We start from the raw sequence: 23,060 nt of genomic DNA on the forward strand, positions 1-23,060 counted from the left end.
ACCTTCTGCATTTTGCTGGAAAGTAGATAAAAATTCCTGTAAAATTATAGCCATATGTTTTATTGACATTAAGAACATACCACCTTGCTAAAAATTATAATACATATGTAAGGATTTTAAGATTTATTGATACAAAAATAATTTACGAATTGAAAGCTTCTTTTCTACCTTTGACCACTCTTGTTGAAGTTTATCCCAGTCTGATAAGGAATCCCAGAGCAATTGTTTGAGTTTCAGTTCAGCACTAACTTCTTCCAAAGCTTCAAACTTGGAAACTTCAACCTTTAAAAACACAACAAACAAAAGGTACTACTTAGTTTTCAGATATAAAGACCTTATGTTGCCTTTCTATTAGTAATTCTTGATATAGTTACTAAGTGGCAAAAATTGGATCCTAAATAATGAAAGAAATCTCCTTTTCATCCCATTCCCTTCTGGCTTGCAAGTTTTCTGCTGAGAAATCAAGTGATAGTCTTATGGCAGATCCTTGTATATGACAAATTACATTTCTTTTGCTGCTTTCAAAATTCTTTCTTTGTCTTTGATTTCGACACTTTAATTGTGGTGTGTTGCTATGTGGACTTCTTTGGATTCATATTGTTTGGAAGGTTTTGGGCTTTTAAAGTCTGGATATCTACCCCATTCCCATTTGAGAAATTATAACATCATTATTTTTTAAAATAAATTTTCTTCTTTGCTTCTCTTCTTGGGATTTGTATAATATGTATATTGGGGTACTTAATGATATCATATAAGTCCTTTAAGCCCTCTTCTCTCTCTTAATTTTTTTCTTTAGTCTTTTCTTCTGACTGGATACTTTTAAGCAGTCTCTCTGATTACACTAATTCTGTCTTTTTCGTGATTAAATTTGCTGTCAAACTCTTTTTTTTTGCTTAAATTTTTTTATTGGTACATTTTAGGTAGACAATATGTTTACATTTATCATTGGGTGCTTGTACCTGTACATGATGTATCTTGGTTCTTATTTTTTCCCCATTCCCTGTGTGCCCTTCACCCCTAAACCCTTCCCTATTTACATACTTCGTTTCCTTTTTTTTTCTTTTCTCATAATTTTTCCTTTCCATTCTTTTTTTTCCCCATCTCCTCCCACCACCCCTACCCCTTTGGACCTTTTCCTATTTCAAAGTATCAATTATTAGTTATTAATCCTTTTAGTTCTTATTTACACTTTCAGTTTCTCACACTAGAGATACTATTCGGTATTTACACATGTGTTCTATTTATTTCACTTAAGAGTATGGCCTCAATATGCATCCATTTAGCTATAAATGACTCTAGTTTCTCATTCTTTATGGCTGAGTAGTACTCCATTTTATAAAAAAACCACATCTTCTTTATCCAGTTTCCAGTTGATGGGCACTTGGGCTGCTTGCAAGCTTTAGCTATTACAAACTGTGCCGCTATAAACATGGGTGCACATCTCTGTGGTATGATTCTTTTAATTCTTTTGGGAAAATACCTAGCAGGGGAATAGTTGGGTCAAATGGGACCTCTAGTCCTAGTTCTTTGAGGTATCTCCATACTGATTTCCACAGTGGTTGTACAAGTCTACACTCCCACCAACAATGGAGAAGGGTTCCTTTCTCTCCACACCCCTGCCAGCATTTGTTATTGGTTGATTTCTTGATAGCAACCACTGTTTCTGGGGTGAGGTGGAATCTCAGTGTTGTTTTCATCTGCATCTCTCGAATGACCAGTGATGTTGAACATTTTTTCATATGTTTATTTGCTGCTTTTACTTCTTTGTCTGAGAAATGACTGTTCATTTCAGATGCCCATTTTTGAATTGGGTCTTTGAATTTGGGGGGTCTGATTTTTTTCAGTTCTTTATCTATTCTAGATAGTAGCCCTTTGTCTGAGTTACAGCTGCTAAAAATTTTTTCCCACATTTTAGGTTGTCTCTGTCAAACTCTTCTAGTGAGCTATTGTACTTCTTAGCTCTGAAATTTTGCATTTTTTATTACATATATTTTTCTCTCTGTTGAACTGTTCATTTTGTTCATGTGACATTTTTGTTAAACATATTTATGATTGTTTTGAATTCTTTGTCAATTAATTAATAAGCTTCCACTTCATTCGCTTTTTTAAATAAATGAAGCCTATTTTATTACTTCAAGTGTTAATGATAAAAAATTTTCAGCACAGCTGTTCCAATTAAAAAAGTGAAAGTGCATACTGTATTTCTACCTCAATAAACAGATGAACCTGATGTCTCTGAATGACATAACAATTGAGCATTGTACAGTACATCTTATGAAGACCCATAAATTAAAGAACTGCTGCTTTAAAATTAGTGATTATGAAACAAATATGCATTCATAGTTTCAGCTTCTTTTTTCTTCCTCTACCATCAGGTGCTCCATCCATTTTACGCTTCTGTGTTGAAGGCTTTGGTTCTCATTTCTTTTTCTCTGCCTTCTCCTCTTCTAGCTCCATGTTTTCTCTTTCGATCAATGTAATTAAGGTATTACACTGTCTCTGCTTCCACTTCTTTAGAGTCAGTTTCTGGAAGCTTAATTTGTTGCTTTGTTTGGATGATGTCTATGCATATAAACAATGGCCTCTTCTCCTAGTCTTTACCTCAGGCTGTGTATAGGGGAAGACTTACCAATCACCCAGCTAAAGATGCTGGGGGCCATTCAAACCTTTTCTGTGGATGTGTCTTATCTGGTCTTTTGCATATAAATTCCTAATTAGAGGAGCTTTGCTAGTTTCTTTTTTCAGGAGTTCATAATCTCTTACTTCTTTTGGTGTCTATTTTCTATGTGGTGGGTTCTTTGGGGCAATAGGTATATTTCCTACCTCTTTGTTTTTGAATGCAGTGGTGCCTGCATGTTGAGAGTATGCAGGGTCCTGACAATGCTGCGAGATGGGGAAGACAGAAAGCAGTGTCTTGGGAGGCACCCCATAGGTCTGGTCTTTGGATGTATGATTCAGCCTTCTCTTTCTCTCCTCAGGGGCAAGCTAGAAGCTCTGAGTCTCTGGATCCTATAGTACCAGCCTAGCAGTGAGTATGAATTCATTGAAATCACTTCCTTTGTTGTCAGCAGCCCCCAAACATCTAGAGCATGCGGAGTCTGGCCAGCACTCAGGTGACATAGAAGTTAGTTCCTTGGTCACCCCCACCCCCTCAAGCCTGGAATGTTGTGTGAACTCTACAAATCTTTCCCATTCCAGAGAGAAGCTGGGATCTGGGTGTTTTTGCCTATTCATTCTGTGCTGACTAAGGGGCAGAGGCTGTGGCCAGTGAATGTGCACTAGTACAAACAATTACTTTTGTTTTCAGTGGTTCCCAATCTGGGGCCTTTTCTTGTCCATGCTCAAATCTAGGCAGGACAGAAATTAGTTTCTCAGACTGCCTCCTGGAAAGCCAGAATGCTATACATACCACACAGTCTCTCCCTCCTCAGGGAGAAGGCTGGGAACTTCCTCCTAATCATGAGGCATGCTGGGGACAGTGATTAGGGAGAGTGCATGAATTATCCTACTGGCTCCCATGAAATTGGTTTCAAATGTGCTCAAAGTATGGGAGATGCTCAATAGGTCTCTGTATTACTTCCAAAGAAACCAATCAGTGTATTGTTGTTAAATCAGTGTTGAACATAGGGCAAAGGAGAGGCCAGGGCTTCATATGCCATCATCTTGCTGACAATACCAGTCTATTCTTCATGACTCAAGGGGTAGCCACCTGTTGTGATATTTTTATCAAGCAATGTTTCCTCCATACTCCCTCATTTCTCCTACATGCCTTCTTACAGGTTAGTTAACACAGGCTGGGAACAACTTTAAACTCTGGTTTTCTCACCCACAAGTCTCCTGCCTCAAGTTTTAGATCAGCCTCACTGCCTGTTATCAAGCTTATTGCTTTTCAGGTTGAACTCCTAAGGCATGGCCCCTGGAGTGGACAGCATATGGGATCACATCCTGGCTGTCCGTCTGGAACTCGAAGACAGGTGCTTTCCCACGTGAGGTTTAGACACATTTTTCCAAGACTCTTGGCAGACTGACAGCACCATCCTCATTACTAGTGGCATCCTGGCCTTTGCCATAGGAATCATTTCTTCCTGTTCTTTTTTCTTGTTGGTCTTTATAAAAGCTGTTTGATGCTCTTACATCTCTTTCCCTTTGCTCCCCCCCTCTTTTTCCCTAATTTTCTTTTAGCCTTCAACTCTACCTTTTTGGGTCCATTTATTCTCTGGCTTAGCTGAGGAGCTCTTCTTTCCTTAAATTAGCATATCAAACCAGGGCAAATCTGGCAATATTCATGGAATTAGCACACATATAAATAAAAAAAAAGCCTGAATCTTAGAAAAGATAGAGGGGCTTTGATTGACCACATTTTAAAATGTACATATATTTTAACATAGAAATTACATTTCCTTGTCTGATATTTTTCCGTAATTCACAATTATCTATTAATTAGAAGGATATTTTGTGTTTCATATATACTAATCTTTAAACACAGAAAAAGCAGGAATAATTTTGTATTTGAGATTGTTCCTAGCACAGTGACTAGCACAAAGTCTTCCAAACATTGATTATTTACAGTCACCTTGTTTAAAATGCTTACACATAAATGCCACTTCTATGTCCATATTTTATTTTCTTTTATATTATTATTATTATTATTATTATTATTATTATTATTATTATTATTATTATTTTTGCTTTTTACAGGGTCTCATTCTGCAGTTCAGGCTGGCCTTGAGCTCATTATGTAGCCCAGGCTGGCCTCAAACTCATCACATTCCTCCTGCCTCAGCCTCCTGAGTCCTGGGACCACAGGTGTGTGCCACCATGTCTGGGCTATGTCCATATTTTAAAAACAGCTGTGTTGCTCTGATATTACCTTGAAATTCTTCTGATAGGATTTATACTGAAAGGCACGTTTTTGAAGATCATCTACAACATACTGCAGATCATTCAATGTGAGCTTGATTTTGTCTTGGTCAGCAGTAATATCCAGAATCTGTGGATCCTGTAAAATTAAGAGAGTTTTTGGTTAGGCATTCCTACTTTTTCATGAAGGTCAATTGGATTTTTTCTAAACTTCTTTTGTCTCTGATTTTGAAATTGTGTTAAAATGGCTGCTTTTCTTGAATTTTAAATGAATGCATATACACTGTAAAAAGCAGAGAGTTGAATAAAGGGATGACATAGGGATAACATTGCTTTTAAATAGTATCTAATATATTCTCTCCCATCTGCTTTTATTCCCTGCACTTCTTCAACCAATATGACTTCTGGTAAGGAGAGGTCAATATAACAGGGAAGAGAAGGTATAACATAAGGAAGATAAAGAGATGGAAGCCTTTTGAATTCGAGAGGAAGTCTAAGGATGGTAAGGATAAATAAACTCAGTTTCTCCTACTATACTCTTACAACACGCTTCTGATACCAAGTGTGTGCAATTTTTCTTTCCACACTAAAGCAAACAATTAGTTCTACAGCAGATAATAGCTGAGTGTTCTCCAATTCAGTTCGATTCTGACATTGTCTACATGGAGATAGTAATGCTGACGGCTCAGTCCCAAGATTTTCTTCCCCTTCAGATGCCAAATATAAGATTCAGGTTGTTTACCTGTGCTTCTGATGGACTGGCTACATATGAGGGTTTCTATGACCCCTTCCTTAAGTTCAATTAATTTGCTAAGGTGGCTTACAGAATTTAGGTAAATACGTGCATTTACCAGTTTATTATAAAGCACATAATGGATGAAAATGAAGAGACATCTAGGGTGTGGCAGCTGGGGGAGGTCACAGAGCTTCCATGCCTTCCCTGGGCCATCACCCTCAGGGAACTTCCATGTGCTCTGCAAATCTTGTGCTTTTGTGGACAAATGATGAAAGTGTGGACAATTGTGTTCAAATATGATTGGGTCCCAGACTGAGTGGGAAGGCTGGCAAGGCCTGTCCAGGGTTTTCTTGACCTCCATGCAGCATTCCTTCCTCCCACATATGGGGCAGGATTGTTCTTCAAATGTCTTGGCCAAGTCCAAGACAGACATGAATGGGAAGATCAGAGTATATTTTTAGTTTCTATATTCCACCTTGGGGAAGAAAAATAGCAGTTCCTATGGCCTGTCTTGTAAGTAAAAGGAAAGCAAGAGAAGGTTGGAAAGAGACTTTGCTTTTTGAGGCCTGCTTCAGAGGTTTAAAGCATCTCAACATTGTAATAAAAGACTGCCTTTCTCCTTTATTATACTATAGTTGTTTCAAAGCTCTTTTGGGACCCAAGGTCAAAATGACAGGTACTTTAACCTAAATCTCTTCTTTCCTTAAATTAGCTAAGGGAGTTGTGAAGCCAGGAACTACATCTATCTATCTATCTATCTATCTATCTATCTATCTATCTATCTCCTAATATCACAAGGAGGAAGACAGAGAATGAAGAATGCAAATGTCAAAGCAAATGTCTTCTGGATGACATTTTAAGGTTAAAACTCCAGTGGTTGGGAATGGAATAGTAGTTCAGGAGTTAAGTAAAAGCACAGAATTGTGTTGTGGAGAAGCTGAGAAAACTGGAGAACTTTGAGAACTATTAATACTATCAGTACTTGGGGAGGCCAGTTATTCCATCTCTTGTTCAATATGGCCCTACATTCTAAACGTCAAAGTGCTTGAGATTAGATGAAGCTAAGGTAAGTGCCCAGGCAGAAAGTATTTGTTGACATTTGGGTGCCTTGTGGTTGTGCTTTTTTGGAGGTTATGGTGTTCTCATGTGTCGTGAGTCTGGTAGTGGGGACTGTTGAGAAAACTGGTGATCCAGAAGAGGTCCAAGCCCAGGATGAGAAAGTCGCAGATTATCTGAGACTAAGATATGGCAGAAATGATGGACTGTGGCCAGCATGCATGGAGCTTAAAGAAACAGGGAGGACCCTTAGTTATCAGCTGTCTGGGCTGATACTAGGCTCCACCTAGTAATGTGTAATGGAAGCTCCTATGGTCCAGAAGGTAGCACAGGGACAGAATACCCTTCTCTTCCATCCACCATAAGGAAATGGAAGAGGTGGAAGGGTGGCAATGCAAAAGGTAGAAGGAGCTAGAGGCAAGGATGAAGAAATGGCCCATGGAGAGTTTAGATTTTAATGGAATTGAAATCTATGAAAAGCAACCAATTTGAAATAAAACAGCGTTTTAAAATGAAAAAAATGATTGGTTGTCACATTCAGGGTTTCTTCCCAAACTTTCTCCAGCAGTATGAGTAGGGGTCTTGATGGCAAGATATCACTTATGGAAATAATGAAACTATAGTTCTCAGCCCAAGAGTGATAGTAAATTCACTTAAGCCTTTTATAGAAGAAGCACTTGTTAGAGACACCCATGCTACCATTTTTGTGTATATGCATCATGCTATTTAAAATCCATGATTACACATAGAGCACATTCTGATATTTTGCTCTATCCAGTGATCCATCTATAAGCACCAGGTATAATTGTTCATTTTAAAAAATAGTCTGCTGTGCAAAGAATATAGTATACAGTATATTAAAGGCATGGTGCTTAAGCTTAAATCTTAATTCCACTATTTATTATCTGTGTGACCCTGGGCACTTAAACTCCCTGTGCCTTAATTTCTTCCTCTGTAAAATGTCAATAATAAAACTTTATAAGCATTTTGAGTAATCAGTTAAAGAATTAAACACATATAAAAATCTTTTCAGAAGCACTATTCATCTTTGTCAAAAACTTTACACACTCCCCATATCCATCAACCATGGAATAGATAATGAAAATGTGAAACATGATGAAATACTATTAGCAACAAATGTGGGTAAACTACATACACACATATCTACATTGGCAAATCTCAGAAATATATCAAGTAAAATTCAGGTCATGCTGTATGATTCTAGTTAACTAAAGCTCTAAAACAGGCAAAACTAATTTATGCTATTAAAATTCAGGGTAGTAGCTGCCTCTGGAAAGGAAGAAAGGATTAATGATTAGGAGAAGACACCGAAGGTACCAGTAATGCTCTAGTTCTTGTCACGAGCAGTGGGTACATGGATGTGTTCACTTTCTGATAATTCACTGAGGTATACAGTTGCTACAATTATGTGCACTTTTGTTTATGAGAAAACACGAAGACACAGATACTTCAATATAAAAGCAAAAACAATGACTCAACAAATCCTTAGAATAGTGCTCAACAAATAGTAATTCCCCTTTAGCTGCTTTAAGTGTTTCCATGTCGATGCATTTAAAGTGTATTTTGTAATCATTAAAGTCTGTGTTGTAGTCTCTTGAATGGATATATCTTTAATGTATTTTATTAGTCTTCTATTGGTATCCATTGAGTTTTTTGCCAGTTTGAAAAATTTTAGTATAAGTTCTTGATTTTACGATACCATAGTAAGGTTTAACCAATGTTAAAACAACGAATCATTACAAAGCTATACATTCAGGAACACTTTAGTTAAGAATTACCTAGGGTTGGGATTGTAAGTCAGTGGTACAACAATTGCCTACCATGTGTGAGAACCTGGACTTAATCTACACCACAATGGGGGAAAAAGAATCACCTAGATGTCTACTCTAGATCTTTTCTATAGAAAATTGGTGCAAATTCATCAAATAGTCTCCATTATCATTTATCAATTTTCTACAGCAGTGTTTTCTAATATGCTAAGCAAACCTTAAAATTGTGACAACAGTTATAAAATGTTCTAGCAAATGGTAAAAAACACTCATTTCAAAATAATAAAAGTTAGGAAGAATAGAATTCAACACTACATATAGGCTTTGCTTGTGATGGTCTAGAATTTAATTAGTAAGTAAAAAGAGATCCAGAACTGCTTTAATTACAAATAGCAGCTCAAAAACATTTACTGGTTAGAATAAAATTTGAAAAAGTTCATTCAGTTAAAGTAATGTATATTCCCCACATGGTTTGAAGGGCAGATCTTAAATGTTCCCACCACAGAGCTGGTCCCAGCACCCAGAAGGAAGCTCCCCCACTGCCATCCCAAACTCCTAGGGCAGAGAAGGTGAGCCGCATGGGGACCAGAAGCACCCCTCCCCCCTGTGGAAATGAGAAGACACGTAAACAAGCCTCAAAAACAGACTTCTGGATCATCTACAGCAACCCCAAAGGGAAAGGAAATGAAATCAGAAATAATTACTCAAATAACAGCAAAGGTTGTGCTCATGGTGCTAGACATGATTAATAAATCTAGAGAGGACACAGATAAAAAAATAGAGGATCTGAGGAACATGATGGAATCCCAACATAGGAAACAAATGGAATCCATAAAACAGATGCAAACAGATTTCCAGGAGATTAAAAACTCCACTGAAAGTCTGCACAGCAGAATGAACCAATGTGAGGATAGAATTTCAGATATAGAAGAAAAGATTGCAATTAGTGAGGAGGAAAAGAAAAATTGCTTTAAAATTGTAAAGGAACACGAGAAATCAATCCAGCAGCTGCTAGGCGATGCAAAGAAGAATCACATAAGACTGACTGGAGTCAGTGAAGAAAGAGGAGAGAGTGCAGATGACATAAAAAAACTCTTCACATAAGTGATGGCAGAAAACTTCCCAAGGAGGGGAAAAGAACTTGACATACAGATAAGTGAGGCATATAGGACTCCAGCTAGCCTTAATTAAAAAGAATCTACACATAGGCATATAATAGTTAGGATTCCAGAAATCCAACAGAAGAATAAAATTCTACAAGCAGTGAGAGAAAAGAAACAAATCACATACAAAGGAAAGCCCATCAGAATCACAGCAGACTTCTCAATGCAAACCCTCAAGGCAAGAAGAGCTTGGAGTGATGTATTTCAAGCCCTAAAGGAAAACAGCCTCCAACCCAGATTGATGCACCTAGCAAAACTATCTTTCAAAATTGATGGAGAAATAAGATACTTTCATGATAAAGAGCACCTCAGGAATTTTATGAATACCAAACCGGCACTCCAAAAAATTTTAGACAATACCCTAAGAAAAGACAACAACCAGCAGAATGTATCCATTGGGCGTGACAAATTAAACGCAAAGGGGGAGAATCCAACAAAAAGAAAAAGTCATGACAAGGCTTTTAAAACTTTTAACTTCATTTCCCTAATGAGTGTATACTTCAATCTTGTTATTGTACTGATTAGTGTTTTTCTGATTCAAGAGTTGCACACCTTTCCTTGTGCTATACTGGCTATTTATCATCTTCTTAGGTCTACTTTTTAATTGGGTTGTCTATTAATGAGCTCTAAGAATTCTTTATATATTCTGGTCATAGGTTATATGCATTGTAAATAGGGTCTGTTTAAGGACTACTTTTCATTTTAATGATGTCATTTAAAGTTCTAAATTTTGATGGAATCTCATTTATCAATTTTTTTCTTTTATACATCATGTCTTTTGTTTCGTAGGTAGTTCTTGCCTACGCTGAATTCATAAACATTTTCCCTTATAATTTCTTCTTAAAGTTTTATACTTTTAGGGTTTCTTATTTAGGTTCATAGATCACTTCAAGTTATTTTCATGTATGGAAAAAAAGGGTTGAGGTTAATTTTTTATATACAGATACCAGGTGTTCTAGTGCCATTTGCTGAAAACACTATCTCTTCCTCGGCTCTTGAATTGAGTTTCTATTCTATAAAATGCTAATGTTAAATAATCTTTCAAAACTCAGTGGACCATATATGTGTGGTTCAATTTCTAGATTCTCTGTTTTATTCCAATGATCTATATGTCTTTCCTTACACCAACACTGCCTTGATTACTGTAGCTTTAGAAGAAGTCTTAAAATTAGGTACTAAACGTCTTCCAACACTGTTTTTGTTTTTGTTTTTAACTTTTCTAGGTCCTTTGTACTCCTACATAACTTTTAAAGTTCAATATCCAATTCTTCATTTATAGCAAGTATACACAGACCTGAATTTTTATATATACCTTGTGTTTTCTAATCCTGCTAAATTCAAGTACAAGTTCTAGGGGCTCCTAGAGATTTCTTAGTATTTTCTCTGTAGATGATCATTTCATCTACATATAAAGATTTTGCTTCTGCCGTGCCAATCCTATCCTAGTTGTGTCATTTTATTGCCAGACTATTTTGGTGGGGACTAGGTTTCAAAGTTTCATGGACAGATAAAGAGTAAGCATATCTGCCCTTGTTCCCCACCTTAAGGAGAAAGCATTGTATCTTCTCCATTCATATAAGGCATTCTCGCTGGAAATATGGAGTACATGTCTTTTATGTGTTGAGAAGGTTCTGTTCTACTTCTAGTCTCCTGATAGCTTTTACCATGAACAGCTGTAGAATTTAGTCCAGTACGTTTTCTCCAACTAGTGACAGGATCATAGGGCTTTTTCCTTTCCTCTGTTAAAATGATGACTTTTAGGGGTGGATCTTCCAATGCTGAACCAACACTGCCATCCCTATAACAAAACCACTTTCTACATTCTGCCAGATCTGACTTCTAAGAGTTTGTTTTGTTAAACAAATTCCTATCTATGTTCATACTTTTTTCTTCTATTATCTTTATCCAGTTTTAGGATTAGCACAATGTTGAGTTCCTAAAATGAGGGGAGAAGTGTTCCTTATTTGTTCTGCTGCAAATGTTTGATATAATTTTTCATTTAAAATGTATATGAGCCTGCTGTTGTCATATAGGTAGGTTTTCAAGCTAGGAATATACTTTCTTTAATAGGTGCTATTCAAATTTTATATTTCCTCCAGAGTTAGTTTCATTAATTTGTCTTCCAAGGTACTTCTTAGAAGTTGTCAAATTTATTTCAAAAAAGATTTTTGTAATATGCTTTCTATATCCTTTTAAATTCTGTAAAAATCTGTGGTAATGTCTCCTAGATATTGATATTGTAATTTTAAAAATATATAATTGATATTGTGTAACAGGAAGAAAAGGTCTAAAGGTTCAGGGGAATTGTGAGGGGTAGGGGAAGGGAAAAAGGGGAAAAGAAAAAATATGAGAAAAGGAAAAAAATGGAAGCAATGTCTTTGCAAATAGGGAAGGGTGGAGGGGGTGAAGGGAGGGCAAGGGAAGGGGGAAAAAAAAGAACCAAGATACTCATGTAATGGTACAAGATCCCAATGGTGAATGTAACTGTATTTTATACCCAAAATGTACCAATAAACATAATGGGGAAAAAAAAATGTTCTCAACACACACACAAAAAATAAGTATGTGAGATAAGTATAGGTTATTTATCGCAGTACATTTCCCAATGTACACATATGTCAAAATATCATATTATAAACTGTAAATATATATAATTTTATTTGTCAATTACATCTTTAGTTCAAAAAATGAATAGGTAAAAGTTGCATGGATTATTATCTTTTAATCTTGATTAGATTACCTGTACTTGCAGCTTTATTTCATTCACTTCATTGTTTAGCTCTTCAAGATCTCTACCCAAATGCTGACAAAATTGCTTAATGCTTGTTTCTCTATCTCCCACTGACTTATCAATGGCGTTCTGAACAGCAGTAATGGATGGCTTCATAGTGGCAAAAACAGCAAAGTCTTCAGGAGGTGTGGGCACCTGATATTGGTCAATAAGCTTGTACATTTGAACCACAACGTTCCCTTCATCTTCAAGGCTTTCAATCTAAATAGAAACATTGGTTGCTCATTAAAAATAGTAGAGTCCTAGACTACCCTTTTCAATTTTGACTAGTAGGAGACAGCTGTCGTGCAATATAAACATTAAGCTGTGAAGTCATTACATGAGGAGAAGTCAGTAATGTTGCAATCCAACCAGCTAAAGTTGGCTGGATCATAAGTATAGGGTCATCAGGCCCAGGAGGTAAGGGGTCAGAGCTGAGCACAGTCAGTGGTGCTCTTAAAACTATTTCTCCTCTCTCACTCCCTCTCTATTGTTCTCTATCAGCATTACCAAGTGCCAATATCTAAAGTTTTCTAAAAAATTAGGTGCTGTAAGGACACTGGGCTGTAATATCTGAGCTTCCAGGCATGCGTGCTAAGTAGCAAGTGTCCCGGAGCAGCTCTTGATTTGTGTGCAGCTGTGTTCCTGGCTTCCTAGATTTAGAACCCAGATCTATGGTTGTTTAGTAAATTACTATGTGCAAATGACTACTAAATGTCTTCACTTTCATGTCCTATATTCAGTGGACAGTGTATTTTCTGTCTTTCCTACTTTTCTGGCAAGGGATTTCCCCTGATTGGGAGTGAGGAAATCCCTCACCTCCAATTCTACCACAAGGTTGTAGAGGAAGCTGCCACATTCATACAGCTTGGCCCAGTCTCCTTGCCGAAGGCTGAGCCAAGCAGTATCACACTGGGACCTGGAGAACCTAGCTCAGTCTGACCTTTCTCTCGAACACAGTAAGGGTTTAGACTGCAGCTGTTGCCAGAGCCCGTTGGTTTTGTGTGGAAGCAGAAATCAGGTCCTTAACATGAGAAGATTATTGAAGAAAGCCTTTTATTCTATTTATTTATTTTTTGGTACAGGGGATTGAACTCAGGAGCTTGCACTTGTGAGGCAGGAGCCGGGCCACTAGCTAAATCCCTGGCCCTTGTAGAGCGGCTTTTAGAGAAATACTTCTCAACCTGTAGCTTACATGGCACTGTCCTGGAAAACTTGTTTAAAAAGTTTGCAGAGCCTGCCCCCAGAATTACTGATTCGGAACGTCTAGGGTGTATCTAAGAAAGTGGATTCTAACAAGTTTCACATTCCGTTGATGCTGCTGGTTTGGAGACCACCTTTTGAGAATCACTTTTCTAGAGATGAGAGAAAAGGAGGGACCTTTCTGGTCTCTCTATGTTCCTCTAAGTCCATAGTTCCTGTCCTTTTGAAAGGATTGGGTTTATTCTTATCTTTGGATGCCAGAGGACACCCAAGAAAACTTAGAATCAAATTTCCCATTTTTCTAAGATAAGATGTCTGTGACTTTTAGTTACTTTCAACAATGTTCTTGACATCTCTCTACACAGGATTTGTTCATTTTCCTGTGTTTCTTTGTATTTTGGCTAAGCATAGATCTAAGTTTCCCTAGGAAGTGTCCTGTTTTATACATACACTGTCTTGGGTTAACCATTAATAATGTCTCTTTTGATCTCAAAAGTATTCTGACCAGACAACGAATTATGCAGTCTACCCAATCTATACTGGTATGATACCACTATAAACCCATTCACTGCAGAGGCATCCTGAAGAGTCATCTCAGACTCCTTTCCTCTCATCCAGTTGTCCAGTAATCTCTCTGATTTATACCTTCTTCTCTGTCCTTGAAAATACTGCTTTAGCTTTCTGAACCAAATGGCCTTTCTCCAAAGCATATACCGACTGTCGAATCCTGCTTTTGTTATCTTATCTTGTGTATTTGCATATGTTTTCCCCTCTCCCTGGTATTATTACCCAAATGTTTGAGGTACTTTAGGACATAGTTCACCCTCCATCTTTTACAAAGCCTGTTGTGACCCATAGGGAAATATGACCTCAAACTCCCCATTTCCTATAACAATATCTTGTGCCTCAACTCACTGTGCAATAATTGCTTTCATTCTAGACTCTGAGCCCATTGAAAGCAGGTTTACTTGAGGTTGTTATCCTTGCACCCTGATATATGGGTAGTCACTAAATATGCTGACTGAACAGATAAGATTCCAGAAAAATCTCTGTGTACAGAACATATCCCCAAAGGAAGCTGTTTCTTCAGCCCACCACCCAGAAAGCATGGGAAACTCCCTGGAGATGGGACACAGTTTAGTTTTTCTGCATGGTGAAGCCACTTTCTGGTCTGGAATCACATAGTGAAGCAATCTACCTTCTACAGCCATTGATTGTACGTGATCCTATCTTCCTGATAGTTTACAGAACCAAAGGGAGAATCTGAATCCATTTATTAGACATTTAGAATCCTTACTGGAAAAGATTTCCTCTCAGTGGTTTGTAACCTGTCATTTAGAAGCTCCTGGTGGCCATGTTTGCCACTGCAGGATGAAGAAGCAGGAGCAGTCTGTCTGCAAGGGGAAGGAAGTGAAGCCAACTCTCAGAGATGTAAAAGGGAGAGATGGAGAGACAGGACTATCTGTGATTCCTAGAGCTGTCTTGTCCTGCTCTGGTCAGTTCCCTCTTGAATGGGGAGAGGGATTCCCTTGAGACACTTTGAATCCATAAATGGGGACCTGATTTTGGCCCAAGATAGCTCTAGTAGATTTTGGACATTTGTCAAAAAAATCTTAACGAATACAAATAATGAGAAATGCTTAGCATCTTTAGACTCTTGGGATGATGTATAGATATAAGGAAACACACAATTACTGCTCCTTTGAGAAGGAGCTGTTCTTGAAATGACAAGATTGTTAGTTTTGCAGGCATGTGAAATAGCCCTTACTATTAATTTTGTCAATGATATATAAGGCTTATTTCATTCAGTTTATATTTTTATTTGTAACATTTCAATTTTCAGATATTTAAGAAAATAATTTATCTTTATTTCCATGCCAAACTGATATGAACAAAAATTAATTTAAAAAAAGGCTATTGTGATCATATGCTATCCTGTTAGCCACTGGGAAGAGCCTAAGAAAAGGAAACCAAATTTCCAGGAAGAAAGAAGCAAGAGAGACAAAGGAGTGATTGGTGTGTGTGTGAGTGCGTGCATGTGTGTGTGTGTGTGTGTGAGAGAGAGAGAGAGAAAATTGTTGCCTTCATTTACATCACTTGAGTCCCCATATCTACTTTTTACCCCCCATTAAGTGATTTTGAGTTTAGTTTCTTTCATTCTTATAGAAAGTTCCCTTACTATTAAACAGATATAGGTCAAGGGTTAAGACTTTCATTATGACTACTATCTGAATTAACATTCTATTACCATTTACTAAAACTTAGAATCGCAATAACTATAGTTGTAAACACTGGCTTTGCAGCTAAAGAGGCTCAAACCTAAATTCCAGCTTTTTACCATCTACAAGTGCTGTGTTCTTGGATAACATAATCTATAATCTATTTTAGTTTCAGTTTTCCTTATTTATCCTTATAGGATAAAAAATTATTCATACTTCTCAAGTTTTTATAAGGATCAAAAATATAATGCATATAAAAATTTAACACAGTGCCTGACTGCTGATCATAGTTTGGTAAATTTTAGCTGGCATTATTGCTGTAATGTAGGGCATCCATTTACTTTGAAAGTGTTTGTGACATTTTGACAGTCATTTCTTGACCTTTAGAGCCTCACTTTTTTTTATTATATATTTTCCTTTCCTACCATAAAGTCTGGAATACTAAGTTTTATGAGATAATCAACTCACCCGTTCCTGAATTTCATCAAGAAATACTAAGCTATTAACATATTCTGTAGTAGTAGTGGGAATAAACTCAAGCTTATACTCTGCATCTTGTGCCTCAGAGATAATGGCATCCACTTTTTTCTTGCTTAAACGAGGAAGCATAATATTTAACACCTAAGAAAGAAAAAGAAAATTGAAACTGTTAAAGTTTATACCTAGATGTCCCCCAAGAACCTCATGTGCATAACTGCGAGGCTTTTGGAAGACTACTGAACCATGGGGGTGTTATAGCTGACTTGTTTTGGGAGGTGAGGCCTGGTTGGGGGAGGCAGGTCACTGGAGATGTGACCTGGAAGGGTGTACCCCTGGCCAGGCTCCCTTCTCTGTCTGCTTCCTGCCCCCATGATGTGAGCAGCTTTCCTTCACCCAGGCCCTTCCACCATGCCATCGACATGCAAGAACTGAGAATTCTGAAATGTGAGCCAAAATAAACTCCTCTACACTGTAAGTGTAAGCTATTTGTCCCACCAGTGACTAGGACAGGAATCAGATATTTCACTATTTTACTATTTAACTATATATTTTAAGCAAGTCCTAACTGGACATTTGTTAAATCAGTGGGTTTTGGAAGAAACAGTGTGTACGAAAGGGGTTATTTTTCTCATTAAATTACTGCTACTCAAATGAAAAAACAGAAGGTCAGATTTTGAAGGTCATCTGTGGAACAGAATAGGTTGCAAGCTTACTACACAGTTTGCCCAAATGCTCTGATACCTTGCAAATATGGTTTCTGAAAGCTTTTTTGTCCTATGTAGGGCACATGTGCTGCCCTCCTGAATATCAATCTTATTCCTTTCCTGTTGGGTGGAGGTATGTGGTTTGGGGACCATTGATTTCTTGTTCAGACATGAGCATGGCTTCCTTTTGCCAAAGTGATTGGATGAGGGTGGGCCTCTGACCTTAGTTGATCCAATGAGAAAGAAATCTAGGACTTTTGTTTACTCCTGGAAGAGATGTGTTCTCAGAACACCAAATCTCTCCTTCTCTCTATTTGTACACAAACAGGGAGATAAGTAACCAGTGGAGCTTTCAATAACTGTGTCACAAATGTGAAAGAATGCTTGCTTCAGGATGAAGACGAACCATTGGAGTCTCAGAAAGGGCAAGGAAAGAATTCAGATCCTTTGTAACATCACTGGGCCACAAGATGAAACCTCCCTGATGTTCATCCGATTTCTGGGCTTTTTAGATGCATAAACCTATAAATTTTCTGATTGTTTAAGCCAATTTGAGTTTAGTTTTCTCTGTCTTGGTGTATAGTAGTGCTAAAAACTATTGATACTGAATTTGCTCCAATTATATATATTTTTTCTTTTTTAACATATGAAGATGCAGAGCTTTAGAAGAAAGTTCAGTGTCATACAACTAACTACAGACAGACACCTAATTACTGGCTAGCACTCAGGTCCTCAGTTTTTATATAATGCTCTGTCTTCTGTTAGCTACACTAGGAGTCAGCAAACTTTTTCCATAAGGCTCAGATAGCAAATATTTCAGATTTACAAAGCATACAGTCTCTGTAACAACCATTAATTCTGTCCACGGAGTGAGTGAGAAAGCAGCCATAGACAATAGGTAAGCAAATTGTATATGACAAGGAGCAGACTGTATTATTGGTTCTTGAATTCTCCAGTCTCTGTTCTATACCACTGTCTCTCTAGATGTATTTGAAAACACACAGGTAAGCACTGGCTCCAAAGGAAATTACTGTGTTGGTTGTGTCAATTATTCTAGACCTTTAGGGACAGTTTCCGATTAGGAAATGGTCCATTAAACTTGATCTCAGTATCCTAAAATCAACAGGCATTCCCACTAGGACACTGGGCTGTTACAATGATATCTCTCCTCAGGAAGTCTTGAAATATTCAACAAAGTAAAAACAAGTGAGAGTTAGAACCTGGTTTTAGGCTTGCAATCCCTCTCGCAATCTCATCTAAAAGCTGAATATGCTGTGACAAAAAGAATATGGACTTCCTTTTTTATTAAGAATGAACAATAGTCTTATGTTAATTTCAATATTTGCAATATGAGAAAATTAATAGTTTTATTTTTGCAGTGAAAAAATGAAATTATTGTAAAGACCATAATTAAAAATTCTCTTAGTTCGTAGTTACCTCCAAGCATCGCAAAGGTGATGGAATTAGTTTTTCTTTTAGTTGTTTAGTGTCAATGAGCAACAATCCTACATTTCTGGTGGGTCTTAGAGTCACTGCATCTTTGTGCTGTTTGTGGTATTTTTCCAGTTGTTCACCAAAGTATTTAACATCTACATAAAACAATTCACATAAATCATAAAATACACTGAATTTTAAAGGATCATTATAAAATATACTAAAAATCATTACATTCATAAATTTATACATGTATTTATAATGTTATGATCCATACTCTGTAACTCTAAAGCATTAATTCAGAATGCTTTATAATGTTTTAGTTTTAATCCATATTTTACAATGGAAATATGTTTTCTGGCTCCCATGAAGAGATGACAGGTGAGAATAACATCTTCTGGTATTCCTGGTTTTTTGTACTTTACTGCCCTTCACAGATAGGCGTTTTAACAAATTGAAGGTTTGTGGCAACATGAGTTGAGTAAGTCTATTGATTCCATTTTCCAGTAGTTCAGAGGATTAACATTTTTAGCAATAAAATATTTTAAAATTAAGTTATATACATTGTTTCTTAGACATAGGCTATTGTACACTTAATCTCTACACAGAGTATAAATATAACTTTTATATGCACTAGGAAGTGAAAATATGTGTGTGACTTTCTTCATGTGATATTCGCTTTATTGCAGTAGTTTGGAACTGAATGCAATATCTCTGAAACATGACCATAATATTAGAGGGTCTAGCCTAGAATGGAGTAGATTCTAGGCTTAGATTGGTTTCAAGTTGGGCTTAGTCTAAGAGTTCTCCCACATGGTACCCAAAAGTAAAGCATTTTGAGGATATTCCTAACAAAATTTTGAAACACAAAAGCTCAAATATAGCTGTTATCTCCCTTCTTCTTTCCAATACCTCTCTAGCATTCCTGCACCTTACATCACAGTAAAGGAGTTTGTCAATTTGCATGCTGCAATTGCATTTTGATGATCTTCCTACCTCTGTTTACCCGCCCCCCAACCTCCCCACCATGTACCCAGAGCCAATGGAAGCTTGATTATCCTTGAATATATTTTTATCAGACCATTGTCAAAAACAACTCTTTCTAAAGCATATGCAGTCCTAAACTCTGATGCTTGTCATTTAAACTCTTGTATCTTCTGGGCCTTCAAAATTTAGAGGACCTAATTGACTACACTGGTATTTGGATTAGGCCTACTTTGCACAGTGAATTGCCAAGCTCCATGACTTAGTGTCATGATGATGCTATACATCATATCCCTGTCTGTTCACTCCAGTTTAACATACATAGTCTCAGTGGATAGTGTTGCCAAGGAACAATGGAATAGAACTGTCTAATTTTTTTGTTTTCTAAAATGGGGTCTCATTTTGGTCTCTCTGGTGAGTATCTTAAAAAAAAGTGTCTGTTTCAGATTTTTAAAACTTAAGGGACATAACAACCAGATACAATGCCTGCTCTTAGACTAGATCATGGGCTGAGCCATCTGTAAACTGCTTTCCTTGGGGAATTTTAGACATGGCACAAGTTTAATAATTGTACAACAGTTCCTTTAACAATTAACAAATTCTTTGGACGGGATGTGACACTGTTATTCTGACTTTGTAGGAACATTTTTTAGGGATGAATATTGAATTATTTAATTTAGAGATGGAATGATTGATTTAAAATACTTCAGCATTATAAAAAATGATCAGAAGGAACTCATAAGATATTTATAGAAAAAATTAGTGCTGGATCATAAGGCAAAGGGTCAATGTGATTATTTTTTGTATAAAAAATAAAGCCATAAAAACAGGTCATAAAATAGAAAAGAATATGAATGTTTTGCAGCATATTTTTGAATAGTAAGTCTTATGTACTTGACTTTCATTATTATTTGAGAACTTCTTTGCCTAAAATTTCACTTAGATAATGTAGATTATTTTCCTTTGTCAAATATTTCTAATACAATAATTTCCCCTTGGATCTAATTTCATGACTAAGAGTTGTTGATTCACACAAACAGGTCTCAATGTGGTCCCAACAAAAAACTCCTAAGATAGAAAAAGTTATGTAAACTTTATTTAATGGAATTGGTAGAGGTATGTATATATTCCTTAAACTCCTCATCATATATAGAATATACAGTCTTTGCACTGATAGAACTTCATACTAAAAAATAAATAATTAGGGGCAAATTGTTTTCCATAATTTCTCAAAATAAAACAACAGCAGTCAGTAAAAGATAAAGGAAAAAAGTAATTCTATGGAAAATAACCTAGAAATGAATTTGTATTTGTTTTTTGTTGGAACTTTTTTTGTGGTACCATTTCTGCCACCAAATACTACCAAACCGAAACCTAGGCTACAAACTTTGGTATTCTTATAAAAAAATAATTAGCAAGAACAAACAGAGAACTTACCAGGTTCCTGAAGCTTAAGAGCTTGTAAATCTAGACTTTCATTTTCCTTAAAGAATATATGGAACTTTTCAAAAGTAGCTGCATATAAGCGGGCAGATTCAAATGCTGCACGAATGGTTTCCTAAATGTTACGAACAAACAAACAATTTTTACTAATGCAGAATTCAATTTGGTATAGCTATACGCACGCGCGCGCACGCAAACACACACACACACACACACACCACACAACCGCTGCTCTATGCCTGACAGTAAGCTTTGCCTTGGTGATATACTGATGAGGAAGGATACCATTTTTAAAAAACTGTATATCCTTTTATTGGTACATTTTAGGTGTACAATATAATGACGTTCATCACTGGAAATCTGGACCTTTACATACTCTCTTGGTTCTTATTTTTTCCCCCTTCCCCTGCCTTCCCTTCAACCCCTCCTAGTCATGGAACTTTTATGATTAAATATTTTAGGGTTTATTTATCAAACATAAGGACATTTTCTTGCATAACCACAGTGTAATGATCTAAATCAGGAAAATTAACATGGGTATTAATAATTTATTTTATGATGATAAGACATGTAATTCTGCCATGTGTCCCAATAATGTCTTTTGCATCAAAAGAAAGCATTTTCATTGTCCTCGTCCACTGTTCTGTCCAATGTCATGTAGACCATCATTTTTGTGTGTGTGGTACTGGGGATCCAGCCCTGGTGTGCTCTGTCACTGAGTGACATTCCCAACCCCCTTTTATTTTATTTTGAGACAGAATCTTGCTAAATTACCCAGGTAGGAGTTGATCTTGCAATGCTCCTGCCTGAGCTTCCCAAAGTGCTGGGATCATAAGTGTGTACTACCATCCCCAGGTCATTTATTACATCTTGTGATAACTATTTGAATTTCTTTAATCTGTGACACTTCCTGAATTTTTCTTTATCTTTCATGACCTTTATATTTTGAAGATTATCTTAGTTGTGTGTGTTTTATATAGTTTTCAATCTTAGAATTCACTTACACACTTCTGTCATAATATCATGGAAGTGAAGTGTGTTCTCAGTGCGTCATGTCACAAGGCACATACTGTCAATTTACTTCTTATTGGTAATGTTAACATATTGGTATGGTGATATCTGCCAGGGTCGTCCCTGTAAACATACTACTTCTCCTTTGAAATATATAAATATGAAGGGATGCTTTGGACCCATGTAAATATCTTGTTTCTCATCATACTTTTGCATGTTCATTGTAATTTAATTTCTAACTGATATATAAAGACATAAAATTTTACATATTAATAGGTTTCATGAGATGTTTTGATATGTATACACCTTGTATAATATTTAAGTTAGGTCATCTGTCTCCTCAAACACCTATCATTTCTTCATGGTGAAAACATTCGATATCACTTTGTCTAGCTTCTTGAGATTATAGGTTATATAATACATAATTGTTATGTACAGTCATGCCACCATGCAATGGTACATCAGAGTGTCTTGTTTCTCTCTAACTGTAGCTTAGTACCCATTGATCAATCTCTTCCCAATCCTCTACCTAGCCTTTGGGTACCACCATTCCACTCTAACATCTATGAGATCAATTTATTTAGATTCTATATATGAGGGAGATCATACAGTTCTTGTCTTTCTGTGCCTGGCTTATTTTATTTAACATCCTGATCTCTACTTCCATCAATGTTGTTGCAAGTGACAAGATTTCATTGTTTTTATTTATTTTTTCACTATTTTTTTTACACCTGAAGGGTATGCCCTCGTGAATAAACACCACATTTTCTTTATCCATTCAGCAGTTGATGGACACTTAGGTTAATTTCATATTTTGGCAATCATGAATAGTGCTGCAATGAACATGGGAGCACAGATGTCTCTTTGATGCACTGATTTCCTTTCATTTCAATGAAATCCAAATCTCCCCCAGTGGTGGGATTACTTGCTCATATGGTAGTTCTATTTTTAATTTTTTGAGGTAACTGTTTCCCATAATAGCTGTGATAATTTACATTTCCACCAACAGTGTGCAAGAGTTCCCTTTTTTCCAAATTCTTGCAAGCACTTGTCTTTTTGATAAGTTATTGGGGTGAAGTGACACCTCATTGTCGTTTGATTTGCATTTCCCTTGTGAAAAGGGATGTTGAGTCATACACTTATTGGCCATAGGTATATCTTCTCTTTTTTTATGTATGTCTTCTTTTGAAAAATCTCTACTTAGGAC

At 36.6% G+C, this 23,060-nt stretch overlaps 1 protein-coding gene across 6 annotated transcripts in view; it reads right to left on the reverse strand.

Moving 5' to 3' along the window:
- Positions 1-23,060, reverse strand: part of Dnah6 (dynein axonemal heavy chain 6) — a 243,015-nt gene that overhangs the window by 158,996 nt on the left and 60,959 nt on the right. For 5 of the 6 annotated variants that reach the window (XM_087204323.1, XM_087204324.1, XM_021258241.2 and 2 more), the window contains 6 exons: positions 20,837-20,957; positions 18,419-18,570; positions 16,266-16,418; positions 12,346-12,597; positions 4,871-4,999; positions 169-282 (listed from right to left, as the gene is read on the reverse strand). In XM_087204323.1, coding sequence (XP_087060449.1) covers positions 169-282; positions 4,871-4,999; positions 12,346-12,597; positions 16,266-16,418; positions 18,419-18,570; positions 20,837-20,957 — 921 coding nt within the window. The remainder of the gene's footprint in view (positions 1-168; positions 283-4,870; positions 5,000-12,345; positions 12,598-16,265; positions 16,419-18,418; positions 18,571-20,836; positions 20,958-23,060) is intronic. The other variant, XM_087204322.1, reaches the window with a different exon arrangement.

The sequence above is a fragment of the Heterocephalus glaber genome, unplaced genomic scaffold, assembly GCF_053883595.1.
Source record: "Heterocephalus glaber isolate CG9 unplaced genomic scaffold, H.glaber_assembly_v1.0 deba00000470, whole genome shotgun sequence".
Lineage (NCBI taxonomy): Eukaryota > Metazoa > Chordata > Mammalia > Rodentia > Bathyergidae > Heterocephalus > Heterocephalus glaber.